The sequence below is a fragment of the Poecilia formosa genome, unplaced genomic scaffold, assembly GCF_000485575.1.
Source record: "Poecilia formosa unplaced genomic scaffold, Poecilia_formosa-5.1.2 Scaffold62, whole genome shotgun sequence".
NCBI classification, from domain to species: Eukaryota; Metazoa; Chordata; class Actinopteri; order Cyprinodontiformes; family Poeciliidae; genus Poecilia; species Poecilia formosa.
Window position 1 is genome coordinate 1,699,575 of NW_006800001.1, and position 25,914 is coordinate 1,725,488.

General features: G+C 39.1%; 2 protein-coding genes across 5 annotated transcripts in view; both read left to right on the forward strand.

Moving 5' to 3' along the window:
* The window catches only part of LOC103139561 (RNA-binding protein Musashi homolog 1-like), a 46,536-nt gene extending 34,097 nt beyond the window's left edge, over positions 1-12,439 (forward strand). For all 3 annotated transcript variants that reach the window (XM_007554246.2, XM_016672560.1, XM_016672561.1), the window contains 8 exons: positions 2,204-2,252; positions 2,872-2,954; positions 3,672-3,789; positions 5,263-5,343; positions 5,852-5,908; positions 9,880-9,939; positions 10,119-10,273; positions 10,364-12,439. In XM_007554246.2, coding sequence (XP_007554308.1) covers positions 2,204-2,252; positions 2,872-2,954; positions 3,672-3,789; positions 5,263-5,343; positions 5,852-5,908; positions 9,880-9,939; positions 10,119-10,273; positions 10,364-10,405 — 645 coding nt within the window. In that variant the 3' untranslated portion in view covers positions 10,406-12,439. The remainder of the gene's footprint in view (positions 1-2,203; positions 2,253-2,871; positions 2,955-3,671; positions 3,790-5,262; positions 5,344-5,851; positions 5,909-9,879; positions 9,940-10,118; positions 10,274-10,363) is intronic.
* A 1,590-nt stretch (positions 12,440-14,029) lies between these two features.
* On the forward strand, positions 14,030-18,273 carry LOC103139563 (transmembrane protein 233). Of its 2 annotated transcripts, none has more exons than XM_007554250.2 (3): positions 14,030-14,727; positions 17,040-17,174; positions 17,382-18,273. In XM_007554250.2, the coding sequence occupies exons 1-3, from the start codon at positions 14,542-14,544 to the stop codon at positions 17,391-17,393; spliced, it is 333 nt and encodes a 110-aa protein (XP_007554312.1). In that variant the 5' UTR covers positions 14,030-14,541; the 3' UTR covers positions 17,394-18,273. The 2 variants fall into 2 exon arrangements, with proteins under 2 accessions (XP_007554312.1, XP_007554311.1); XM_007554249.2 differs by lacking the exon at positions 14,030-14,727 and adding an exon at positions 15,423-16,113.
* Positions 18,274-25,914: the final 7,641 nt, after the last annotated feature.

Consider the following 25,914-nt stretch of genomic DNA (forward strand, 5'->3'; position numbering starts at 1 on the left):
AGCTGCCCAAACCCATTTACTATAAAACTGTTTTAGCTTTGTAAAGACAAAATGATAATTGTACTTTAGACCTCCAATAAGATATTATATTAGCAGTTAGCCAAGCAAGGATTATGCAAACAGTTTATGTGATTATATTGTAGAATACAGATCCTTTGAGACTTTTAAAAGGGGTTTAATGCACAATACATATCATAGATTTATTGTAATTGCAGTGCCACTGTGCTCAGACTTTTTGCTATCTGTGGCTTATGTTTTCAATGAACCCATAAAAAAGAAATCACACACACTGTTTATCTAAGGATCAGCTTATTTAGCGCCAGTCTCATCACTGTGCAGTAATCTGCTTAACCTTCGTATTATCTACTGAAAATCTTACTCTCTCTTGCAGACATTCCTCAAAATGTCATGACAACAAATTTCTTTTAAATTGCTTTTTAATTCTCTGTGCTTTCTCTGAGTTTAATTTTTACACAGTTTTCAACACCTTAGCCATACTGGCCAAAACGGCTAACACAGAATCTTATTCACTAAGTGAGAGCTTCTACACTGAAGAGTGTTTGTCCTGGCTTGACCTGGTAGTGTGCGTTTAATGATTTACAAGGAAAAACAAAAAGAAACTCTGATTTTTCTGTTTCTGACAAGCTAATCATCCAGATTTATTTATAAAACACAGAACAATAACAAATTAAAAACATAGGAAATGGATTAAAACCTAAAGGGATAAACCTGCCTGTGCGTTCTACACATGTGCAGTCAAAGTAGGTGATTAGCATGTTAGCATCCAGCAGCCTACGTAGCGTCCCCACAGCTCTCTGCTGTGTCATTGAGTTTGGACAACCGGAAGGGCGGAAGACATGAGAGATGGGAGTGGGGGGAGGATAAAAACTGAATGAAGGACAGAGATAGAGGTTGGGAGGAGCTCTGAATGCGTGTTGTGTGTGTGTGTGTGTAGGTGTAGGTGTTTGTGTGTGTGTGTGTGTGTGTGTGTGTGATCAGGTCAGGGTGTAGGTGTGTGTGTGTGTGTGTGTGTGTGTGTGTGATCAGGTTATACGTTGACAGAGAACACACGGTCAGGAAGGTTGTTGGAGCAACCTTGATCCCGCGTGTGCTCATCCACCTGAAAGCGAGCATGTCTTGTTTTTCATGTGAGATAAGTGTCTGAAATTGGACGGCTGGATCATCCAGAGGCCTCTGCTGCTCATGTTACGCCGGCTTGAGTTTCACCTGATGTTGACAAATGGAAATAGCCGTGTGGTCACACTCGGCACGTGTCCGCGCTGCGCCGCACACCCGAAGACGGAAAAGTTTGATTTCGCCCAGTTGTTTGGCTCCTCTGTGTTCCTCCTCCTTATGCCGTTGGATCGCGGGCAGAAGCTGCAAACTTTCCTGCCGGTGAAGGACAAGCGAGGGAGGGAGGGGAGGGAGGGAGAGAGGCGAGGTGGGGAGGAGGAGGTGGAATATGAATAGGGCAGTGGAGTGAGTGCAAAAAGGAAAGAGAGGAGGGAGAATAAAAGACGAGCGTGCTGACAAAGGCCCTGAATCACTTTGCTTTGCATTTTAAAATTCACAATCTTCTCTAACAGAATTTCCACCCTTCAACCCAACTTTATCCTCGACTGATTTTTTGAAACCATCCCTTTATTTTTTCTCCTTCTTTCACATTTGGTCAGTCTTGTTTTCAACCCCCCCTTTTACTCTCCATCTCCATCCTATTCAATGAAATGAGTTGTGCGGTCGAAAGGAGGGGTGGTGGGCACAAGCTCTTCTAATTGAAATTCTTTACAGAGTCTCCATGGGAATAGTAAACTTTGCAGGGAGGGAGGGATAGAAAAAGACAGTGCAGGCGGACAAACGAGTGGGAAAGAACGAGCGGGGAGAGGGCTGGACAAAGTTTATGAGAAGTGAAGTGAAAGAAAGACAAACAGGGAAGAGTTTCCTCCAACTCCTCCTGATTTAATCCATTTTCACTTTATTTAATTTCTGCCGTCTTTCTTCATCGGTCCTCCCCTCGCATTCGCCTCCTTCGTCACCTGTCAGCCTCTCCCGGTCCTTTGTCCCCCCCCGCCCCCCTGTCCACCCTCTCCATCTGTTTTCCCTTCTTATTCTTTTGCCGAAGTGGGACAATGGCACCCCATGCTGGGTAACGATGTGCGAGTGTTACTGTGTCCAAGCTCATGTCTTCTCTGCTTTGTTTCTCCAGGTCGACGACGCTATGCTCATGTTCGACAAAACGACCAACAGACACAGAGGTAACGGTTACACACACACACACACACACACACACACAAACCTACACCTTATGTAAACATGCGTTGACATCATGAGATGGGGCCCTGGGAATGAAAGGAGAAGCAGCGTGATAGAGTCATTAGGTGAACCGCTGCAAAGCAGGCTGCGTTTTTCCTCCAATCACATCACTTTGTCTTTCCTCCGCTCTTGCCTCTCCCCTCCTGCTCCATTTATCTCTGTCCGCTCCGTGGGTGAGGGCAGGGCCCGCCGAGGGTCGCCATACAGAGTCAAGATGGCTATGGGCGATGATGTAACTTAACGAGACAAGCGAGAGGAGATGAAGGCAAATGGTGGAGGGGGGAGAAGAGAAAGAAGAGCAGTGAAACTGATGATCATCTGGGATCAGTTTTGAAGAAACCACACCCACTCTAACCCCCTTCTCTATTATTCTTATTTGTGATTGACAACCGTGGCATGCAGAGGTCACCTCCCCGCTCTGCGCTTTGTGTTACGACGACGAACGCAGAGCAAAAATGTTGATTTGATTGCTTGTTTTGTTACAAGAGGAGCAGCCAATGTTGTCGTTCTGTGTTTTTATTATTATTATTATTATTATTTTTATCTGTTTGTCTCTTTTAGGTTTCGGTTTTGTCACTTTTGAAAATGAAGACGTGGTTGAGAAAGTTTGTGAGATCCATTTCCACGAGATCAACAACAAAATGGTACGCAGCTGAGAATTATTTCCACAAACAGGATGTGTCTCATTTTCATCTAATTGGCTTCGCTTAAAACTGATAGGCAGCAATTTGTCCCAGTGCTCCTGAAATAACATATTATGTTATCAATGTATTTTTTTGCAAATCTCTATTTTTAATCGTTATTTTTGATTCACGTGCCTAGAAATAATGATAAATATATAGGAAAGACTTGCTTAAGTTCCTGCAGAGTAGTTTTCAAGTCTTTATTTAGCCAAATATTTACAGGTTTTTACATCCTGCCTATATTAGCTGGTTAATTATCCATGCAAGTCTGCCCTGTTAGAGCCTACAGTCTGATTACACGTTGCTAACTGCAGTTTTAAAATAGCGTTACCTTAAATTAGAGTGATTGGTTTAGTTCCTTTTTCTCCGATGTGCTTAGTGTTTGTTTTTTTTGTTTTTTTTAGATAAATATTTCCAAACAGACAAATTTATGTTCTGTGAGTGGGAGGGGAATAATTGTGGCCTTTTTTCAGTCCGCTGACCAGCGGTGTGCAGCAACAAGTGGGGAAGATTCACTACTGCATTTTCTTTCACATCTTACAAACGGACTTTAATCTCTTAGTATGTTGGGAAATTGAAGCAGTTTCAATTGGTGCACGTCTATATGAAACTTACAAACTTATTTTGTGCAGATGTGTAATTTTTAATAAACACTCATTAATGTTTACCTTGGTTTAGGTGGAGTGTAAGAAAGCCCAGCCCAAAGAAGTAATGACGCCGACGGGCTCCGCCAGGGGCCGCTCCAGAGTGATGCCTTATGGGATGGACACCTTCATGCTGGGCATCGGCATGTTGGGTACGAGCCACAGCTAAACATACAAATGTAACCTGCCACAACTGGAGAGCTTTTGAAGTGAAACTTTGAAAATGGCTACATTTTTGTAGATATTTGCTTCAAAACTCGCAAGAATGTAAAACCTCCTAGTAATTTTAAACATCTCCCTCGTCCTAACCCTGCTAAGACTGCATTGTGATTGTATGCTTGGTGCCCCTAATGCTCAACAGTGGTTGAAAAAGCAGATGCTAACTTGACTGTTGCTCGTGGCTAACATCTAGACAGCATTCTCAACCTTTACAAATTGATTTTATGTTGTCTGTGACTCTCGTAGACTTTGGACTTTACATCATCAAACAAGTCTAGCTGAAAAAAGTGCTGAAATTGAACTTCTATGGCAAGTTTAGCATAATTAGCAGCTAACGGTTAGTTAGTCAGTTCCTGTAGCTGTTGATTATGAACTACAGATGCAGTTCAGTCTCATTAAAAACTGTGAAATACTCCTTTATTTTATTCCTGTTTGGAAATTGTAAAGCATATGTCTATGCTAGCATGTTAGAGGATAATGGTTATCTTTTTGCTGTCCGTATTTTGCTCCCATTGCTTGCAAATTTGATCTCGTCTGTTGCTCCTGTATTTTGTGAGCTAGAAATGATCCACTGAGCACCAAGCTGGTTTAAAAACTGGATGTAACACCTTAGTTGAACGCTGAACTGTAGTGCTTCTTGTCTTAATCGTTACCCACTCATGGTGTTCTCTCAGGGTTTACAAAGTCTTCTTGTTTGTTGCTCTTTTTTTCTCTCGCCACACAAAAGTGGTGGAGCTTTTTCAGTGTCGACATACCTGACAAAACGTCTGCTGTATTTACTGTCATTAACTTAATCAATTTTAGCTTTTGGTTAACTTTCCACAATAACGGTTAAAAAAAATAGCTCTTTTCTTAAAAACAAGAGTTTTTAAGAAAAAAAACTCTAATAGACACCTCTAATAGACACACTCTTCAGCTGCAATAATGACTGAAATGCTGATTAATGCTAACGGCAGGTTTAAGCATGAGTAAATGATTTACTTTGGACTAAATATGTAAAAATGAACACACCGTCTCAGAAAAAGACGGCCAGTTTGTCTTGGATCGACGCCTTCTCTTTGGTGTCTCATTAACGATGTATGTCAGACACAGAAGTCAGAGTGAAGGGCTTTTATTGGAGGAAAAAACGCATTTGAAGATATTTTCATTGAGAAAAAGCAGGAGCTCTGTTTTGTGTGGCTGTATTACTCCCCCTTCTGGCCATTTGACGTAACTTTGCGGTCAGTCACAAAAGCTTGTAAGCATTTTATAAAGCTTTGTGGCAGTTTTTAGATTGGAAATCCAGTGAAATTAGTGTCAAACATTTTTTTTATTAGTAGGATATTTTCTGTTTTAAAGTTTTTACGCGAGAGATTGATCAAGCAGATTATTTTCTCGTTTTTTTGTTGTTGTCTTGTTTTTTTCAGGCTACCCAGGTTTTCAGACTACTACCTACACCAGCCGCAGCTACTCTGGAATAGCACCCGGATACACTTACCAGTTCCCAGGTACGTTTAGTTTTAAATGTCCAACACATCTGTCTCCTTCCAGCTTTTTCAGAAGGTTTCTGAAAGCATCAGGCGATGAACAACAGCAGCCATGTTTTCCTCTCTAGCGTTTGTGTGTGCGCAAAAGCTAGAGAGCAAATCTGGATTAAAGGCGATTTGTCTTTCTGTTTGTTAGTCCAAAAGTTCACTTTTTTTTTTCTTTCTGAGCCTAAATATGACTTGTTAATATTTTCCTTTAAATTTGTACATCTGTTTCTCCTTTCCTCTTTGGTGATTCTGTTTATTTGATCTGCTTATGTAACTCCCTTTCATTTATAGCTCCTCCTTTTCCTTTCGCTCCTGACTTCCTGCCGTCCTTAAAGGATTTTTTTTTTTTTTTTTTTTTTTTTACTTTCTGTACTTGTGCCTTCATCTTGCTGTTTTGTGTGTCTGTGGCTTTGTAGTTTCTCCTGTGGATGGTGACTGTATTTACAAAGAGCTCTCTCTCTTGACCTTCTCTGTTTTCTAGAGTTCCACTTAGAGCGGACCCCCCTTCTGACATCATCCCACCCCCCTGAGCTGGCAGGTCAGTGGCTCCTTTCTCTTCTAAAGGCCAAGGGAGTGGGAAAAAAAACATTTAGCAGCAAAACTTCAAACCAAACTGTTTGCCCTCGGAGTCTTTGGTGCTGAATGGAGATTAAAAACATCACAGGAGCCTTGTTTGTAGGAAAAGTTGGTGCTGGATGCAGCTTCTGATTCCAGTCAGAGCTTTGTGGCCAGTTTCTGAACTCCAGCTTTTTTAGGAACAGATTTTTTTTTTTCACCAGATTTTGATTTCCCTAAATTAATGGCATTCAGCAGAATATTTATTTTTTTTCAAGCCTTGTTGAAATGTACATTTAATCTGTGTTAAGAGCTGGGGTGTTGGTATTAATAACTATTAACAGCAGCCTCTGTTTTTCCTGGAGCTCTGGTTCTCAAACCGTGGCTTGCGTCTTACCGGTGGTACATGGGTTTCTGCAAAGAAATATCAGTCAAATTAACTTGTTTGGAAGGTGAGATAATAATGTACTTCTTAGTGTTTTGCACTTTCAAACACTCACAATCTAGTTGGTGCTATTTGTTAAAGATTAAATGAGATAAAAATATTCACCAGTGTTAAAGTATCTTTCTTGCTTACTTATTTATTATAAAATGTCATATGCCAGGGAGCCATGTTGGACTTTCCTGTTGTTCAATCTGTCTAAAAACTTGGAGGTTTCAACTTTGGGGGAAAAGTGTTAAGTATCTACGATCAAGCAGTGTTTATAGATATTATCGACATATTGAGAGGGCTTTTTAAAAGCAGAGACCCACTTCCCCAAAGAACGTCGCTCTTGCCACGTTTCAGTTCTGCTGTTTTGCCTGTTTCCATTGTAATACAACCGACCCGCGCTGCATCATTTCTGGGTTCCCTTCGGTCCGTATCTTGGGACCAAACAATAGGCTTTTGGGTTTGGTATCGCCAGCTGGAGGTGGAAACGCTCTCCTGACTATAAAACAGCGAACCGAACTGACCTGTTCTGGAGAACATAGTGAAAACGAGATTTTCAAAAGGCTGCCAACATTTTTACGTTCAGCTCGCGTGTATTTGCTGAAGTCGGTTCCAGGTCACTTTGCTCCAATCAACAGTTTGGCGAAACTTTTGGCTGTAAATTGATGTCTTGTGGCAAAGCTGTTGAAACGAGCAAAACCCAACAAAATCCAACACTTTGGTGCGTCCTAAGCCAGAGGTCTGCAACTGTTTAAATTCAAAGATTAAGTTGGCCCTTTGCTTCTAGCAAATAAATTTCTCTTGATCTGTAAAACTTAGAAAAAAAAAATAAGAATAAATAAAGAAACAACAAAAAAAAAAAGGGGTTCAACGGTAAAAAAAAAATAAAAAAAACAGTTGTATTCCTATTTTGGGGATTTAGAACAATGAAAATTTGACTTTTCCAACAAGCAGATCTCTACAAAGTACCAACCACAAGCTGTTAAAGGGCTCAAATGTGGTCAAAACCTCCACCTCCTTAAATAAAACCTATTTTAGTCAATGTGTGTTTATTGTCGCTTAAGTACAAGAGCCAAAGAAAACAAAGTAACTTTGTTATTTTAGTTCAACCTCAAAACCACAGTAAATTGATTTGATCCAAAATAACACCAACGAGGCAAATTCCAATTTTACGAAAAAATTAGTTTTCCATTAATCTCGTTCTGTGTGAAGTTTCCATGCAGACACTAAAAATCAGAAAGTGTTGTACAGAGAGAAAGGCGTATAAAATTTTACTTTTTAGGTTTTGTAAATATTTGTACATGGATGTAAAAAAAAAAAAAGAAAGAAAAAGATTAAAGTTATCAGAATGATTAAATTTTAGAGAAAATTGTGCATTAAGTATGAGCCGACACATATCAGTGTTGGTTGGATGCGAAACTGCATCGATATTATTAACCGATACGTTTCAGGAGGGTAAGCGCAATTTATAATATCGGTGAATATCGGTTATCAGCCATTATGAATATCGGATATTGATCTTGGCTCAAGTTTTCCAGTGGTTGTGTCTCTTTCTCCTGGTCTGTCCTCATGAACAGAGTGATGCTTCACATTTGGTTGACTCATGGTCAGTCGGAGCGACGGCGGCTCTGGTATTTATAACTCTTGAAAGCTCCGCTGCTGATTTGGTTCCGTTCAGGATCAGCTGAATCCTGTGTGACTAAGAAGCTATCATTAGGAGGAACGTCTGGCAGCTGCCGAACACGCTGCCCACAAAACCTGAAATAGACCTTCAGGTTTTTTTTTTTCTTCTGTACTTTGTGACTTTTTAACCGTGAACCTAAATGTGTTTGCTTCGAATTTAATGCGACAGTCAAAGAAAGTTGCTTGTTATTTTTGTACGCAAAACCCTAAGTTTGCTGGAATACAACACAAAGTAACACTGATGATTATTTTACTGATCGATTATTCTGACAGAAAAAAAAAAAAAAAAAAGAAATTGGCTAATTCTGAAGATTTTTTTTTAAAACCACCTGAGCTCATTTTACAACATATTGGAAATATATTTAAATAACTTTGATTTTAATAAGAAAATAAACATTTTATTGTCAAAAATGCAATAATATTCCATTCCTTAGCTCTTCATTCAACATCAATACAGTGTAGGAATTATCTTTTGACAATTTTTGTTTTTCNTTCTGTACTTTGTGACTTTTTAACCGTGAACCTAAATGTGTTTGTTTCGAATTTAATGCGACAGTCAAAGAAAGTTGCTTGTTATTTTTGGACGCAAAACCCTAAGTTTGCTGGAATACAACACAAAACAACACTGATGATTATTTTACTGATCGATTATTCTGTCGATTAATCAGATAAAAAAAAAAAATTGGCTAATTCTGAAGATTTTTTTTAAAACCACCTGAGCTCATTTTACAACATATTAGAAATATATTTAAATAACTTCGATTTTAATAAGAAAATAAACGTTTTATTGTCAAAAATGCAATAATATTCCATTCCTTAGCTCTTCATTCAACATCAATACAGTGTAGGAATTATCTTTTGACAATTTTTGTTTTTCATTAACCAAATTATAAGAGCAAAAGGTGTTTCTGCCTTATTTTTTACAGAATTTGAACCCAGCGAAGCTAAAACTAGGACACCTGAGAACTTCTGGGTAGAACAGATTTATTTAACGAAGGGTTTTTTGTTTGTTTTTTTTTAACCTTAAATTCAAAACGTATAAGAGTCTGTACGCTGCTTAACGGCTAATCAATTACTAAATTAGTTGACAATTATTTCAATTATCGATTCATCATAATTAATCCAATTAATTGTTTCACCTCTGTTCAAAGACTGATGTGTTTCATAAGCCCCAGTCGTTGATTTGCAGATTAAACGAGGTCACTGGGTGAAACTCAGTATTAGCTAAAGCCTGTTGTCAGTCAGTGTTTGTCAGTTTTACCTCCTGGTTCCTGTAGATGGAACCACCTTAAAGGGGAGATTCAGTGCAGAGAAACTAAGATAGTAGCAGGTAAAAACTAAATCAAATGTGATATAATGACTGCAGAAGATGCAGCAGACCTGTGTCTCTTCTCTCAAGCCTAACAGGAATGAATTTCTTATAAAGATCTGCTTTGCCGTCTCCTGATGCAGCAGGACACGTTTAGGTTTGTTTACTTTCTACAAACGACCCAGATTTGCAAGCGTCTCTTTGCAGCTGCGCTTTTAAACCTGCAGGTTCTAAACTTCTCACTCGGACATGTGACTCCCAGCGTTTTGTTTTGTTTTTTTTGTTTTGTTTTTGTTTGGTTTTTTTTCCCCTCCATATCTGGTGAACCCACAGCCAGATGCTTTGCAATGTCGTATCCTGGGTACATTTTTAACCCCCGTGCAGCAATTGGATTGAAATGCCGTGACAGATGTGTGAGCAGATGTAGATTCAGCCACAGTGAGCTGTAGATTATTGCTTTATGATGTGATATCGGAGAGCGGTCCACAGTGAGACGTTTGTGCTGTAACGCGGCTTGTTGTGTAATCCTCAGCCATTCCCCTCACTGCATACGGACCAATGGCGGCGGCGGCGGCGGCAGCAGTAGTCAGGGGTAGGCCTGCGACTCTGCTTCTTGTATTTGTGTGCTTCCTTTAGGTAGAATGCTTGCACAAAAGCTTGCTTGGACAAATAAAGGTATATTTTTAGAAGCATGTGTGTGTGTGTGTGTGCGTGTGTGTGTGTGTGAAGCCCTATGGTGTCTAAGCCTGACTCGTCTCTCCTGCCTTTCAGGCTCCACCCCTTCACGCACAGCTGGCTTCCTGGGCACCAGCAGCCCCGGACCAATGGCCGACCTGTACGCTGCGGCCAACCAAGACTCAGGAGTCAGCAGCTACATCAGTGCCGCTAGCCCCGTCCCCAGCACAGGGTTTGGCCATGGTCTAGGGGTAGGTCATGCCTACTATGTTTCAAAAACATGCTAGGGTGCACACATGTGCTCACAAAGAGCGCATTCATTCCTGTCCCTGTGTCCTCAGGGTCCTCTGATCGCCACTGCGTTCACTAATGGCTACCACTGAGGAGGCTCAGGTCACAGAGGACCGGAGGGCTCCTCCTCTGTCTGCTGTTGTGCCAATCAGAACGCTGGCTGCCCCTTGACAGCGCAATCTGATTGGCTGGCCACGGGTCTCCAGCGGGATGTCCTGGCACCACGTGGCTCCACCCACCGACTGAAGATCTTTTTAAAAACCAGAACTCTTGTTTTGCTGTACTAATCTCACTTCGACATAACGTTCCTGGTTCTTCTTCTTCTTCTTCTTCTTTTTTTTCTTTTCGTCCTCATGTAGAGCAACACACTAATTCCCGCACATCCCACCACCGTCTTTCCTCGGTTACCATTTCTTTCTTCTATTGAAGATGAGAGGAGGAATCTGAAAAAAAAAAAAAAAAAAATGTTTGAGAAGCTGTTGGAGTAGGACAAAGTGGAACTGTTTTGATTTATTTTTTAAATGATTTTATTATAATGTGATGTGTTATTTTATCATGAAATTGTTCAGAAGCTGTTACTGATGTGGTAAAAAAACAAAAAAACGTGTGAGATGGGGGCATTTTTAACAAAGGAAGAACAAACCCGACAAAAAGTCCTTTTTTACGCTGCAACTGTCACTGAAAACACAGATGAAAAAACAAAACAAAAAAAACAAAAAAAAACAACAAAAATGTATATTTTGGTAGTCTTTAAAAACAAAAACCTTTGTAATATTGTTATTAATATTGACATAATAATGATAATCTGTAAGGTATTTTATTCTGTAATTGGTTTAAAAGCAATGTTTTTATGTCTTCCTGTAAGATATTGTACATAGAGGCAGTGGGGGGAGGAGGGGGGGGGTCCGGATGGACGGCGGATTCTCATTGGTTGGTTTTGACTGGATGTCATGTGCTACTGTCTGCAAGCATCTCACTACTTTAACAGCATGCATGTGGTTAAATGTGCATACTGTGGGGCCAGTACGCTCCTGTGTCACTTCAGCGCGGTGCTGAAATTCGCACGTTTAGGAGTTTATCTGGTGTATTTTCTCCATTAACTGACCAAATCATCCCTTTATTTTTTTATTTTTTTTGCTTTACTTTACTAAGAGTCCAAAGTTCGACTCGTCCGTCTTCACGCAACTTAAGTTAAACACAATGGACTTCAGGAATAAAAGAAAAATATCACCTTAAAGCAATAGAAGAAGCAGTGCAGGGCTAAAGTACATTCATTAGGATCTTATTTGGCATATTTTTTCTTTTCTTTTTTTTTTTCTTTTTTTTTGGTTACTAACAGACTTGTCACTTCTTGGCCTGTCTGAAATAAATCCAAGGGTCGTAAAACGAATAATAACTTTACAGCAAGTTGCTATTTTTAAAAATCGTATCTGGCATATTTACCCTTTTAATGAAGAAAGTCGTCCCTTTTTATCGCTTCGCTCCTTCAAAAATGCGAGCTGGACTTCTTTACAAATCAGTAAGCATCTTAAAGCTGTAGAAAATGCTTTGTGGCGGATTGCTATTCACAACAATTCAAGGAGTTGACATGTTTGCAAAGTCACCACCTTTTCTTTTCTGTACTTCCTTAAAACGCGCGTTTGCATTTTGCATATTCACGACGCTTGTTTTAGTTAAACACAACACACTTATGGAAGAATAACCTTGAAGCAGGATTCAAATGAAAGTACAGTGCCGTGATCCTCAAGTGCATTTTCAGGATAACTTTTAGGCATATTTGCTCCATTAGTCAATCAAGTCGTCTGTTTTCCACTTTACTTCTTCAGACATGCAAGTTTGACTCTTGCATCTTCATGCTACCTGTTTCAGCGAAACACAACAGACTTGTGGAAAGAGTAACAACCGTAAAGCAGGAGAAACTAGGGATTCAGGGGGGTAAGAGGGGTTCGGCTTGACTTCCTCTTTTTGAAAATATTATATATATATTTTTTGAGCGGTTCTCTTAATGTTTCTGTTTTTCTGCTCTCTTATTGAAATAAATGTTTCTTTTTATGCGGTGTTTTCCACCGAGACGACAAATGAAGGACATTCTCAGAGAACGCAGTTGTAAAAAAAGAAAAAAAAAACACAAACCACGATCCTGTTTTGTCCTCTTATCACTGAAGGTGCATGTGGTTGCGTCTGAGCGTGTGTGAGTCCGTGTTTGTGCGCATACATCCAGAGTGTAATATGGAACTACTTCTGGCAGCGGAGGAGCATTTTGATTGCCTTTTTTTCTTTGGTACTGAGAAAAACAAAAAAAAAAAAAGAAAGAAAGAAAGAAAAAGCGAGAGAGAGAGAGATCACCCTGTTCCGTTTTGGCTCGCCTGCTTTTCTCGCCCGACTTTCTCCTGAATCTGTGCTTCTCTGGAACCAACATATTATTGTTTTAGTGTGATGCTGCTGCTCCGCGTGGCGGCGAACAGGCAGAGGCCAGGGAGCCATGAGCGGAACAGGGTCACGCTCCCAGCCGGGTCTGATGAACGAGACGACTCTGGCTGGCAGAAAAAGCAGGAAAGCTGGAGCAGATTTGTAAAAAAACAAGCCGCCTGCCTGTTCAGCCTCCACTGTTGTTCTGGCACAGGAAACTGTCCTGATGCCGCCAGTAGCTCCTCTGTCAGACAGGCTGGGACATAGGTTGAAAAAAAAGAGAAAAAAAAAGAGAAATAGAAACTACTGCTGGACACCAACACTGTAACTTTTTAAACTTACAATAAAGCAATAAGTTATTTTTTACCTTACAAATGAAAATAGTACTATTATTGGTAATAGCAGACAAGAAGTGGAAAATTCTGCGGCATTAAGACTTATTTTCTGGAAAAAGTGAACTATATTTTTCTGTTTTGAGATGTTTTTTCCCCTTGTATATTGCTTTTAAAGATGCCTTTTTGTTTTGGTGATGTATGAAAAAGGGCCAATATTTGGTGTGGAGCTCTGTGTGAGCCTGGGTAAAAATTCAGACTGTCCCTCGCCAAGCTTTCCTTTTTTATTTTTTATTTTTTTGTTTGTTTGTTTTCTGACAATTTCAATTTGAAGTTCCTAATAAATTATTCTAAAGCAATTTGTGATAGTATTCTTGATCATTGATTGCATTTTCTATGGTTGTGGTCAGCTGATGTGGGCGTCAGTTTTGAAAGGTGTTTAAAACGTAACTTGATTTGATTTGAACTTCAGATTTGGTGACAACAACAAAAAAAAACACATTCGGAAACAGCTAGTAGATTTACTTGCTCCAAAATGTGTAAAAATCCTCATTTTAATTCAGCAGCATAATCTCACAGAATATTTTTAAAATGTATATTTTACTTAAGATGCTTTCAAGAAATTCAATGACTTACTGCTTTTCCGTGTTTCTAGAAGGACAAAACGTTGAGGCACATCTTCAAAACAGGAAAGAGAAGAGAACACACTACTAAACTAAAGCTTATTTGTGTTAATTGGAAAATTACAAAAAAAAAATAATTACACAAAATTGGTCAAATCTACAGTCAGACCCAAAATAACTTTTCTTTTTTTTTTTGACAAGTTTGTTACCAAGCACAGCCGTTACAATGACAACAGAATAACCGTATTTTGTTTTATGGACTTCACACATTAAATGTACATAAAATCAAGACTAAATCTTTTGTTTCTTACACATTTTTTTCCTAATTATTGTTGCGGGACCTACATGTTGGCAACATGGGACAACTGCTGCTCCGAATCTGCATCAGGTGGATGGAGAAAACAAGTTTCTTTGTGAAAATCACGTTGTGCTTTTACTTTACTTTGACAAGAAAAAAGAAAATTAGCACATATGTCACACTCAGTGGGGTGCTGTAGGACAGAGGGCTGGCTGCTGGCTGTGTGAGGAGCCGGATCAGAGGTGGTAAACAGTCTGATCCCCTCACCGACAGTCAGGAGCTGGACCGAGGCCAGCAGGGTCACAGATCATCTTCCACTTCTCTCCTTTTACCATCTCTGCCTACAAACAGAAAAACCTACAGAGGCGAAATGGAAAAACATCCAAAGAACATCATCTGACTCGATCCGTAGACGTCGGTTTCTGGACTTCAACTCCTCAAGCTGGATTTCCCTTCTTTGGTCTTATTTCTTTGTCACATTTTGTGATTTTAATCAGCATTTTTTGGGCTGTTTTAGTGTTTTGTTTTTGCTTTTTTATTAAATACTATACGTGTTCTGGACGTCAATGGCGGTCGGTGTGCTCGACTCGCAGACAAAAAGCTCCTTAAATGGGAGCACATTTTTTGACCGTGGCTCTTTGAAAGAGCAGGAACTTCCACCTCCCCTCCGGAGCTACCTTTGTTTGACCATGTTGGCGTGCTTCTGTCCGGCGTACCCCGTCAACATAGTGGCCCTGGTCTTCTCTGTCATGGTACGTATGGACTACGCAGACTAACCCAGCTGGATTTAAATTTTTTTTTTTTTTTTTCACATAAAATAGCAGAACAGAGAGGAGGAAAGGAGAAAGACGCTAAAGGAAAGGGTGTTTTTAAATTACTGAGGTGACGCTGCCCTCTGACCTGGGAGTCAGTCTGTTGGACCCTGAGATGTAACACAGTCACACACACACCTGCTCCGCCCGTCAAGCAACTTTATTTTCTATTTTTATCCTCTTACTGGTTCTAAAGACGACAGGATTTCAGTCCATCAAAGTAAAACGTTGNAATATTTTTAAAATGTATATTTTACTTAAGATGCTTTCAAGAAATTCAATGACTTACTGCTTTTCCGTGTTTCTAGAAGGACAAAACGTTGAGGCACATCTTCAAAACAGGAAAGAGAAGAGAACACACTACTAAACTAAAGCTTATTTGTGTTAATTGGAAAATTACAAAAAAAAAATAATTACACAAAATTGGTCAAATCTACAGTCAGACCCAAAATAACTTTTCTTTTTTTTTTTGACAAGTTTGTTACCAAGCACAGCCGTTACAATGACAACAGAATAACCGTATTTTGTTTTATGGACTTCACACATTAAATGTACATAAAATCAAGACTAAATCTTTTGTTTCTTACACATTTTTTTCCTAATTATTGTTGCGGGACCTACATGTTGGCAACATGGGACAACTGCTGCTCCGAATCTGCATCAGGTGGATGGAGAAAACAAGTTTCTTTGTGAAAATCACGTTGTGCTTTTACTTTACTTTGACAAGAAAAAAGAAAATTAGCACATATGTCACACTCAGTGGGGTGCTGTAGGACAGAGGGCTGGCTGCTGGCTGTGTGAGGAGCCGGATCAGAGGTGGTAAACAGTCTGATCCCCTCACCGACAGTCAGGAGCTGGACCGAGGCCAGCAGGGTCACAGATCATCTTCCACTTCTCTCCTTTTACCATCTCTGCCTACAAACAGAAAAACCTACAGAGGCGAAATGGAAAAACATCCACAGAACCTCATCTGACTCGATCCGAAGACGTCGGTTTCTGGACTTCAACTCCTCAAGCTGGATTTCCCTTCTTTGGTCTTATTTCTTAGTCACATTTTGTGATTTTAATCAGCATTTTTTGGGCTGTTTTAGTGTTTTGTTTTTGCTTTTTTATTAAATACTATACGTGTTCTGGACGTCAATGGCGGTCGGTGTGCTCGACTCGCAGACAAAAAGCTCCTTAAATGGGAGCACATTTTTTGACCGTGGCTCTTTGAAAGAGCAGGAACTTCCACCTCCCCTCCGGAGCTACCTTTGTTTGACCATGTTGACGTGCTTCTGTCCGGCGTACCCCGTCAACATAGTGGCCCTGGTCTTCTCTGTCATGGTACGTATGGACTACGCAGACTAACCCAGCTGGATTTAAATTTTTTTTTTTTTTTTTCACATAAAATAGCAGAACAGAGAGGAGGAAAGGAGAAAGACGCTAAAGGAAAGGGTGTTTTTAAATTACTGCGGTGACGCTGCCCTCTGACCTGGGAGTCAGTCTGTTGGACCCTGAGATGTAACACAGTCACACACACACCTGCTCCGCCCGTCAAACAACTTTATTTTCTATTTTTATCCTCTTACTGGTTCTAAAGACGACAGGATTTCAGTCCATCAAAGTAAAACGTTGATGCTGCGTTCACCTTTGCCACATTTCAACCACAATCTTTAATGTCTCTCGTGTTTTTTTGTTTGTTTGTTTTTGTTATGTGAAAACAATGGATTTTTTGTTTTTTTTTTTAGATATTTTTAACAAATAAAAATGGGAAAAGTTCGTCACCCATTTGTCTAGGATTCACAAAACTTTTCATCTTAGTCTGATGTAGGAGGCAGGACGTTTTTGAAACACATGACGATGTTCGTATCTATTTAAAAGACACAAATAACTATATCATTTTCTTTTCACTTACCAATTACATTCTGATTTATTTAGTCAATCGCATAAGAGTCCAATAAAACAATGCAAAGTTTGAGGTTGTAACGATCAAATGGAAAGATTTGAGCATGAATACTTTTTGCAGGTCACTACACATGTCTAAGTATATTTGCCCTTTTTTTTTCTCTTCTTCGTTTAAAGAAGTTATGAATAAAAATTGAAATTTAAAGGCTGGGATACTGAAGAAAATATTTACAGTGCCAAGTTTGCGTGAAATAAATCTGTTTTGATATGTTTTATCTTAATGCACGCTGAGATTAAGTTGCCTTGCAAAAAAAGATGCAGAAAAAAAAAAGCTGCCCTGCCTGTGCCTGTCTTTTATTTCCCAGTCTAGAAACAGTTACTACCAAGGTGACTATGACGGCTCCAGGAGGCTGGGCAGGAGCGCCTTGTACGTCTCCATAGCATCCATCATCATCGGCCTTCTCGTCATCGCCGTCACCTGCATCGTTCATTTCACCACAGTAAGTCGGACGGCCTGGCTCGATCCGCAACGTTTCGCTCTCATCTGTTCTGTCGCTGACGTTGAGCAAACAAAATGCTGCAACATGTCGGAGTCATTAACAGCATGTCCGTGCATGAGACTCACTCGGTCTGCAAAATGCCTCGGCGTGCCTTTCAAAGAGCTTCTTTGATGTTTGCGTTTCATTGTACGTCTGTGTGTCTTTCAGATGGATCATTAGCACTGAGAGGAAGGGAGAATAAATATGAGACAAAGCAACAGAAACCGCTGGATGATGGTATCTGGACCGGCTCATGTTACTTTCCCCTCCTGTTGACGGGAAATGACTCATTTTTACTGCTTTCTATAACTCATTCCCCCTGCCCCCCACATCTTTTCCTCTTTTCATTTGAACAATCAATATAAATGTGATATATTCTAAGCTAGATATCCCACTTGATTTTCATTCAGATGTAGATTTCTAGATGTAACGGAAATCCAAGAATTTTAGTTTCCACAAGGCCAAGACAGTGGGTGGTGTATCTTTTCCTACACTAAGCACAAATTCAGTCTGAAGACAGTGCTCTAATCTATAGCTAATTTCTTGAAGCCATTCCTTGACTGTAAAAAGATCAACATTTATCTGCCCTATCCAAATAGAATGCTCTCTTGTTTTTACTATTTTGAAGAGAGCCAGAAAGTTATGTATTATTTATTAATAGTCCTTTTTGACACTCTAATTATCCTAAATATGGTAATATTAATAATGATTTTAAAAAATCCACTTCCATGTGTGCCGAGGGTTATTGTTCTGAAGACTTAGCATAGTAAGTACAGGGCGCCAATGAGTTGGAGGACTTTTTCTGAAAACTGCAGTATGAAATTATACTCCTACACATATGTTTGAATTTATTTTAAGGCTTTTTACACGTCTTTACCCGAGGTACCAATGATTATGGAAGTCTCTGTATTTGAGTGTGTCGATATTACAAGGTAAATAACTTTTCTTGGTAAAGTATGATTTTTCTGTAACAAAAATGTGTCTTTTTAGCAAAAACTTGTTTACTTTCAACTTAATCAAATACACCAGGCCATTAAAAATGTATTTGCACACTGATAAATTTCTTTTTGCTTTTCGTCAAACTTGATGTTGCGGATGATCGCGCATATTTTAACATCAGGCAAAGACATCCTGTCAGGTCCTGGATTGTTTTGGGGTTTGTTTTTAGTGTCAATATTCTGTGTTCCTTAGGTTCTTTGTTTGATTAGCTTTGTTTTTGTTTTACTTTAGTTCAGTGCTTTCTTAGTGATTCTAGTTTATTATTTTTTTTTTAGTTTAATCATCTTTCTTACATTTAGTTATTTTTTAAAGCAAGATTCAGTTTTTTAATGTGCTTTCTCCCCTCACACCTGGAACCTGTTAGCTAATCAGCCCAGGTCCTTTGTTCCATCATTCACTCTCCCAATACTAAAACACCTTTTTTCTCTTGCTCCTTGCTGTTTCCTCCTGCTAGATCCTGTTCCCTGTCATGCTTCTTGTGCCTTTGTTTGTCCCTGATGCTTTTTGTTCTCCCCTGGGTCCTGTTAAGAAAATGAATTTAAAATATGCTAGTTTTAAAACTTAACATGTCTTGATTGAAATAGCCTAATTATAGTTTTAAAATTAGTAACTTATTCTGGCCTATTGACCTTTATGTTACCTGTAGTTACAGCAGATGGCTTGCTAAGATCTTTTGAACTGTCCTTTATCTGTGTGGGAAACAATCAGGAGAAGTTCCAGCTTTTCACTCTCATTTGTGAAAAGCCATAAAACAGCAGGAGTTCAGGAGAGTCTCTGCTTCCACTTTGTTTAAACAATGGAGACAAATGGTCTTAGATTGTGACTTGCAGGGAGTTTTAAAAGGGTCAGAGATAGCTTCTGGTTGGATGAGCAAAGGTACGCCTTATTTGAATAAATTAAAGACAAGAATGCGCCTTTACTATAAAACATTCTACACAGAAGTAACAAATCAGATTTGCTCTTGCAATTCTCCAAAGACGTCTTTGCTTTTTTTTCTTCCTTCTTCTTTTCCATTTGTCTCAGGTAAATGAATGTATGTCTCTGTTCTGCAGTTTCTATTGTAATTTTATGCGTTGTCTTCTATTAGATTAAACTCTGTGATTCTGTGACATCTGCACTCATTGGTGTTTTCTGTGTGGCTACACGCGGTCCGCCAGGAGAACCTGGGATCGAAGAAGATCGAGCTTAAGCGTTTCTTTCTTAAGAAATATTATAACCTAAAATCTTCTTCAACAGTCCCTGTTCTCTTATGGGTTTTTTAGCCATTGTTCATATTTTTTCATTAAATCTTCAAATCTACTTGCCACCTCAGCCTCTCTGCTTTTGGGTCCTCTTCAACCAACACATCATGACACATCCTAAGTAAATAGAAAATTGTTTTTTTCAAATGATGATTTAACTTCTCAAGGGCAAACAACTAACCAAATCACTTGGCCCTATGTGAAAAGTTTCCTGAACCTAACAACTGTCATCAAGTATTTGTGATAATTGGTGATGGTGATCTATTTTATTGTTGTGGAGGATCCTGCTGTTGTACTTTTCCACGTATATCTAAATTGGCTATTGGAGAGCCTGTTTAATAAATAACATCATTATTTAAAAAAAAAATCTTTTTTTAAAATTCAGATTGTTTGAACATTTTTTGTGAATGATCTGAGATATATAGGCATAATAATAATAAAAATATAATAAAATAATAAAACGAAGTCAGAAGCAATCTGACTTTAAGGTGGAAAATGTTTTTTCAAATCACTATGACAACATGCAGTTTTTGGATTTTATTTCAGTTCGGTTAGCAGCTCAGTGAAAGAAAATCTTATTTCTAAAATGTACCTTACATTACTTTTGTATTCCAAGAACACTTCCATGTTTTTAATTACACTAGTTTCATTCTTTGGACACCTGGAGGTTATACTTAAGTGATGTAATAAATTCAGCCTTGATTTGGATTTGGAACATCCATTATTTCAAGGATGCTCAGAATCCATACAGCTGATTGTCAATTTTTTTATTTTTTTTATGATGCTAAGAGTTTTTAGACAGTCTAAAAAACCTGCATCAATATGCATGTGAAGTAACCTTTGAACTAAAAAGCTGATTAAAGTCTGAATAACCGGTTTAAAAGATCTAACGCTTTAAATCTTTTGAAGTACCCAAAAGGACTCCTTTCCTTACTTCACTCTGGAATTACAAAGAAAACCTACAATGTCACTTTGATTTTGCCCTAAGTGTTGAGATCAACTCATCCTCAGCTCACCTACCAGCTCAGAGTGACAGAAGTTTTTACCTGCAGAGTTCAAACCCTGACGGAGGTCTGTAGTTCCTGTCTTTGTTGTGTGTCCTGTCAGTCATGTTAGGGAGGTTCTGGTCTGGACTTATTTCAGCACCAGTACTGATTCAACTCATTTGGGGACTCCCAGTCTGATTCTTCGCCAAAATTATGCCACTTATTACCAAAATATCACCACTTCTTTCTAAACATACATTGGAGGTGTCAAACTACAGTCTTCAAAAAGCTCAAGATTCGCTGAACTGCTAATAAGGGAAGCAGACTGCTGAAGTGCTAGGCTAGCGGTAGCATGGTTATGCTAGGTTCTTGATGTGTCTCGGTGATATGTCATCGGAGTGCCAGTTAATTGTGCACAAATAAAAATAATAATAATAAAGGCAAAAGCTGTTCTCTTACTTTCCAAACTTCACGATTCACTTGATATGTTGGAAAATTATTTGATAAGTGTTTCAGCTGCTCTGTGTTTAGCTGAGGTAGGACGACACAGACAGGCTAGCAGCTGTAGCGATAGTGTTGCCAGCTCCTCAGTAAGGAAAGCAACTAGTAAAAGTCGCACAAGGTTGCTAAATAATCTCATGCAATTGTAATATACATCGGAGTCAAAACTGTAATAAAAACACTGAAAATATGTTTAATAAATCGTCCATTCTTACTTATTTCATTTAATGTCACATTTCCAGCCATCCACCTTCAGACGGGTAAAAGAAACCGAAAAGAGATGCTCTTGCACAGTGTACATTACATAAATTATTTTAAACTTTTTTAGTTTAGTTTGGTCCACTTAAGCAAGAAGTTGCTAAATTTTAATCCCAGGCATTCAGAGTGTGTATGTTCTCTCTCATGCATGCAGACCATGATGTGTTTTGGCCAGCACGGGTATTTTTATTATTTTATTTTCTCTCCAGTAGATTACATTTTTTTGCAGTCTCTCTCTCACATTGATGAACCATAAACTTAATGAAATTGATATCCAACAACTGCTTTTTCTTTCTCCTAAGGTCACGTTTCTCAGAAAATAACATTAATCTAATGATGAGAAACAGACAAATATAACAAAAAAAGCAACAACAAAAGAAATCTGTAAGTAGGCAAAGACTTTTTTCACAGTCTAAAATATTTCTCTTCTGCCATTACTTCCCACATGTGCTGTGTTTTGCAAACATCCTCCCCTGGACTCTTTCCTGTCGTTTGATATGTCATAGTAGATGACCAGCTAAATATAGGAGATTGGTCTCCATGCAGCCGACTGCCCACTCCATCAAACGGTCAAACAAAACCGGCCCTGCTGTGAAGTGACTGGGACGCGTAGAAAAGAAGCCAAAAAGGTAGGAGGAAATAAAAGTGATGATTCAGATAAGGTTAGCGGAGCTCCACGATCCTCCGAGTCTGTTTCATGTCATGACTCATTCCAGTTTTCTCACTGTTATTATTTAAAGCAGCTCTTTTCAGCTGTTTTTAGATGTTTCAGCCCTCCTGGATCTAAAAATTGTGCCCAGAGCGCCCTTGATGACACAAATAACACCTACATGCAACACACACACACACACACAGCGCCCTTGATGACACAAATAACACCTACATGCAACACACACACAGAAAAAACAACCTCTCTGTGAAAACATATCTCCTCCGTGCAGGTGGAAGTCAAAAGCATCTCCCCCTTGATGAGTTAGGTTTGATGCAGTCATTGTAATGCACTTGTGCGAGTCAGTTTTAGCAGTAATCTTTGCTCTATTATCTACTGTCAGTTGAAAGGGAAATGCAACACGATTGTGGCTCAGCCTCTTTGATGTCGGACCAAAGCAAAACTCGAGAGGATGAGATGAAAAATGAGGGCCAGGATTAGGCGACTTGAAAGAATTTAGGCAGATTATCAAGGGATCAAGGTAGACTTTGTGTCAGCAAGCTGACTGACATGCCGTGTGGAGGGGGGAAGAAAGAAAAATCAAACAAATGCAATTAATTGAAGCAAATTAAAATCAGTTTTACTTTTATTTTTTCAACATTTTTTTTTTACACACTTGCCTCAAAACCCATTTGATGTCTTTCTTTGCTAGAAGACGTCAAATCACCTGTAGCCTTCCTGCTGCGTTATTAGCAACAGCTAACAGTGGACTATGTGTTTTGAGAGCCGTCTATGATTCATGTGAAGTGCTGAAATAGGCCTTTCAAACGAGCTCCCTCCATTAGTACCACTTTCTCCATACACATATCTCATGGCAACATTCCTCCTATTCAGGAGTTTCATGCAGCTGCATAAATGAAATGTGATAATGGTGGGAATGAGGCAGAGCAGGCAGAGAACATGAAATGCATTCAGGTTAGGCGAGATTAAAGACATCAAAAGCGCTCTCAGGTATTCGGCTTGTATCACAGTGTGTGTGCACTATTGCATTTTTTATAAAAACTGTTTCGTGTAATGGTTAAATAAACTGTGTGTACGCGAACCTTTACGTAACGCATTTGACAACAAACAGTTGCATGTGATCAGATTTAGCCGATGTGGCATTACGTGCATACATTACATTTAATGCGTGAATTATGATCCTTTACATCATGATTTTTTCCCCAAAGTGTTTTTGATTTTTTTTTTAAAGCATAAAAAGGAGTGGGGATAAAAATTTTGTTGAAAAAAAATTCTAAGGTGCTCAGTTGTAATTTTCTTGAAATATAAAGTTGTTATTTGGAAAACACATCAGTAGTATTGTTCTTTAGGGGGTAACTTGATGCCACAGTATATATATTTTTTTTACCTGCAAGAGTTTTCTACGGTAAAAGGAGGGACTGGATATTCCTGAGTTGCTTTTTCATCTGTCAGCCATATTGGATTTAACAAAAATGTTTTTGCACTTGCAGCTGATGGCCAGTAGTCGATAGTGTATTGTATGATGCGCTAGTGTCCACTTCAGTGCTCTCTCTGCATTTATAACATAAAAATCCACAAGAAAATGGCTTTTAGACTTCTGTCCACTGCAGTGACCTCTGCATGAAAGACTTTAGACAGGTTGCAGACTGTTTTAAAGATCAAAACAGCTCAGAGGAGCTAATGCTAAATTTTTTTTTATAGTAATGTGAGAGATTTTGATTTTATGAGATTTATAAATTTGAACAATCTGAAAGACACGATGAGCACACACTGGTTGTTTTGTACTTATTGCAGATAAAACAAGCTAAATCATCTCTAGTGGATTAAAACTGCTCCTGTAGCTGTCTGGTTCTCCCTCTTCTATGATTATCCTGCCCTTACATAGTATAAAGGTGCCTGGGATCACTCATCATCAACGATCTCATTATGTGAAAACAAGGAGAAAGAAATCTAAAAGATATATTGATAAGGAATATTACAGTCTTAAATCTGACTAAACACCCTTCAGTTTTGAATGCCGTCGTCTCCTGTCAGCATCGTGTCTCTTCCTCCTCCGCTGCAGCACAACGCTTCAGGACTCGCCAGGTCCGTACAACTCCTTGTGCTTTTCTGCAGGGGCCGTTCTCTTCTCCACATTAGGCTCGTTCACTTGGGATTTCTTCGGCGTAATTCAGGAGTTAATGACCTTTCATAAAGAGTCTAATATGAGCCACTGTTCATTAGCGATTTCAGAGGCCAGTATCTCTGATTAACTAATCAGCGGTGCTGCTGACGATCAGCGTGAGAGCCACTCTAATCACACTACTTATAAGGAACCCCCCCCATCACCCAAACATCTAAAGACACATTGAATATCCCTGCCCTTTTCCGGCGTTGCTGACCTTTATGTTTCAGTCCAGATAGATTACATCCTTCCTTATTTAATTGAGCAGTTTTTGTCAGGATGTGGATATTTGTTTTTGTCTAATAAACCAGTATTACATCACTGTGTGGACATACAGGTACAAATCTTAGCAAAAGTATTCACATGTCGTGTTAGAAGAAACTTTAAAAACATGCGATAAGCCAAAACAAAGTAATGCATTGTTGTCACTCTGTATTTTAATTTTTTTTTTTTTCAAAATAAAATAAAAACATCTCTTGTAAATGAGATGTTTGATCTCCTGGAAACAACCGGTATAACTAAAGGTTAAATAAAATAATGAATGTAAAGTGGATAAAATACATACTGTGAAAAAAAAAAGTCTCTAATTTATGGTAAAATGGCGGCAGCAGGTGGTTACCAGAATTTTACCACAAAAATCTGGTAAAATAAGGAAATTTATTGTAAATTAGAGACGAACTTGTTATTTACAGTGCATGTATGGAAAAAAAAAATTTAAACATTAAAGTTTGTTGTGCCGAAATGTAAAATTAAAAATGTACCAGCAGTAGAAATATTTCTGCAAGGTGCTGCACAGTGATGGCGTCAAAATGACAAAAACTCGCCATCCGTCGGCGGAAAAGCATTTAACACGATCATCTTATCAAGCTGGACAGTATAATTTTTGCAAAGCTGCCGTCCCTCGCTGCTTTTCCTCCCAAATGCAACCTTGCCGGAGCCCCTCCTCTCCCCAGCGTCCAGCCATTTGTCTTCAGTGTGACAGGGGTGCCCTTTGAAAACACACATGTGGTTGGAAACTGGGTCACGACTTTGGCCTGTGTGCATTAGAAAATTATGGATGATCTGTATATCTTGTTATGTGTACCATGGCAACTCAGAATACTAATGACTGCTGACATTTATCTTACGAAGACGCACTAGCGCACCAGACAGACGGATAGCCAAGCAAAAACCTTGTTGTTAAAGAATAAGAGAGAAAAATAAAAAATAAAAAATACGAAGACCACACAGTCTCGTGATGTGCCCAGACATGTCAGCGGTAATGACTCCTCTGGAGAGGAGCCGCTCGGGATGGTCTCAAAAACACCAGCGCTTTCTGTTTGGATGTCAAGAAACACAAAATAGCGCATTTATTAAGACTTTATGGCACTGAAACAAAGATATTTGCAAGTTCAAGAAATAGAGATAATGATGTCGTACGGAGTCAAACTGAGAAATAATCTTTGTGTTTTTCTTTATTTATTGTTTTTTACTACGCTGGAAAACAAGAAGCCTTGCACCTTTTAGACATGTAACGCTCTGATGGTTTGCATCACGGTGGAGAAGGAATCACAGAAACACACTTGCCCAAACACACTTCAAAGCTCCGCAAAAACTCCTTTACGAGGAGAGAATAGCTGGGAGCTGAGGGCCAAGAGAGTCTTACTGCAAAACAAAACCCTCGAATCACACCAGAAAATGCCGCTTGAAATCAGACAGATGATTTCATAGAATTATGCATAACATCTAATCAGATGCTCCTGGGAACAGAATGTTGCAGGATGCTCTGGAAAACATTCAGACGCCGAACTGTAAAAGTCAAAACTCGCCAAAGATTAAGAAGCACATTTATTTATGTGTCATGTTTTACCAGGAATGGCAAAAATGTACTTTTTTTGCCCGT

What these genes read in the sequence shown, in the direction of transcription:
- LOC103139563 (XM_007554250.2), top strand. Translation starts at nt 14,542, where the DNA reads ATGGCGGTCGGTGTGCTCGACTCGCAGACAAAAAGCTCCTTAAATGGG. An exon ending in CCCTGGTCTTCTCTGTCATG is followed by an intron (nt 14,728 to 17,039) that starts GTACGTATGGAC and finishes TTTATTTCCCAG; the next exon opens with TCTAGAAACAGTTACTACCA.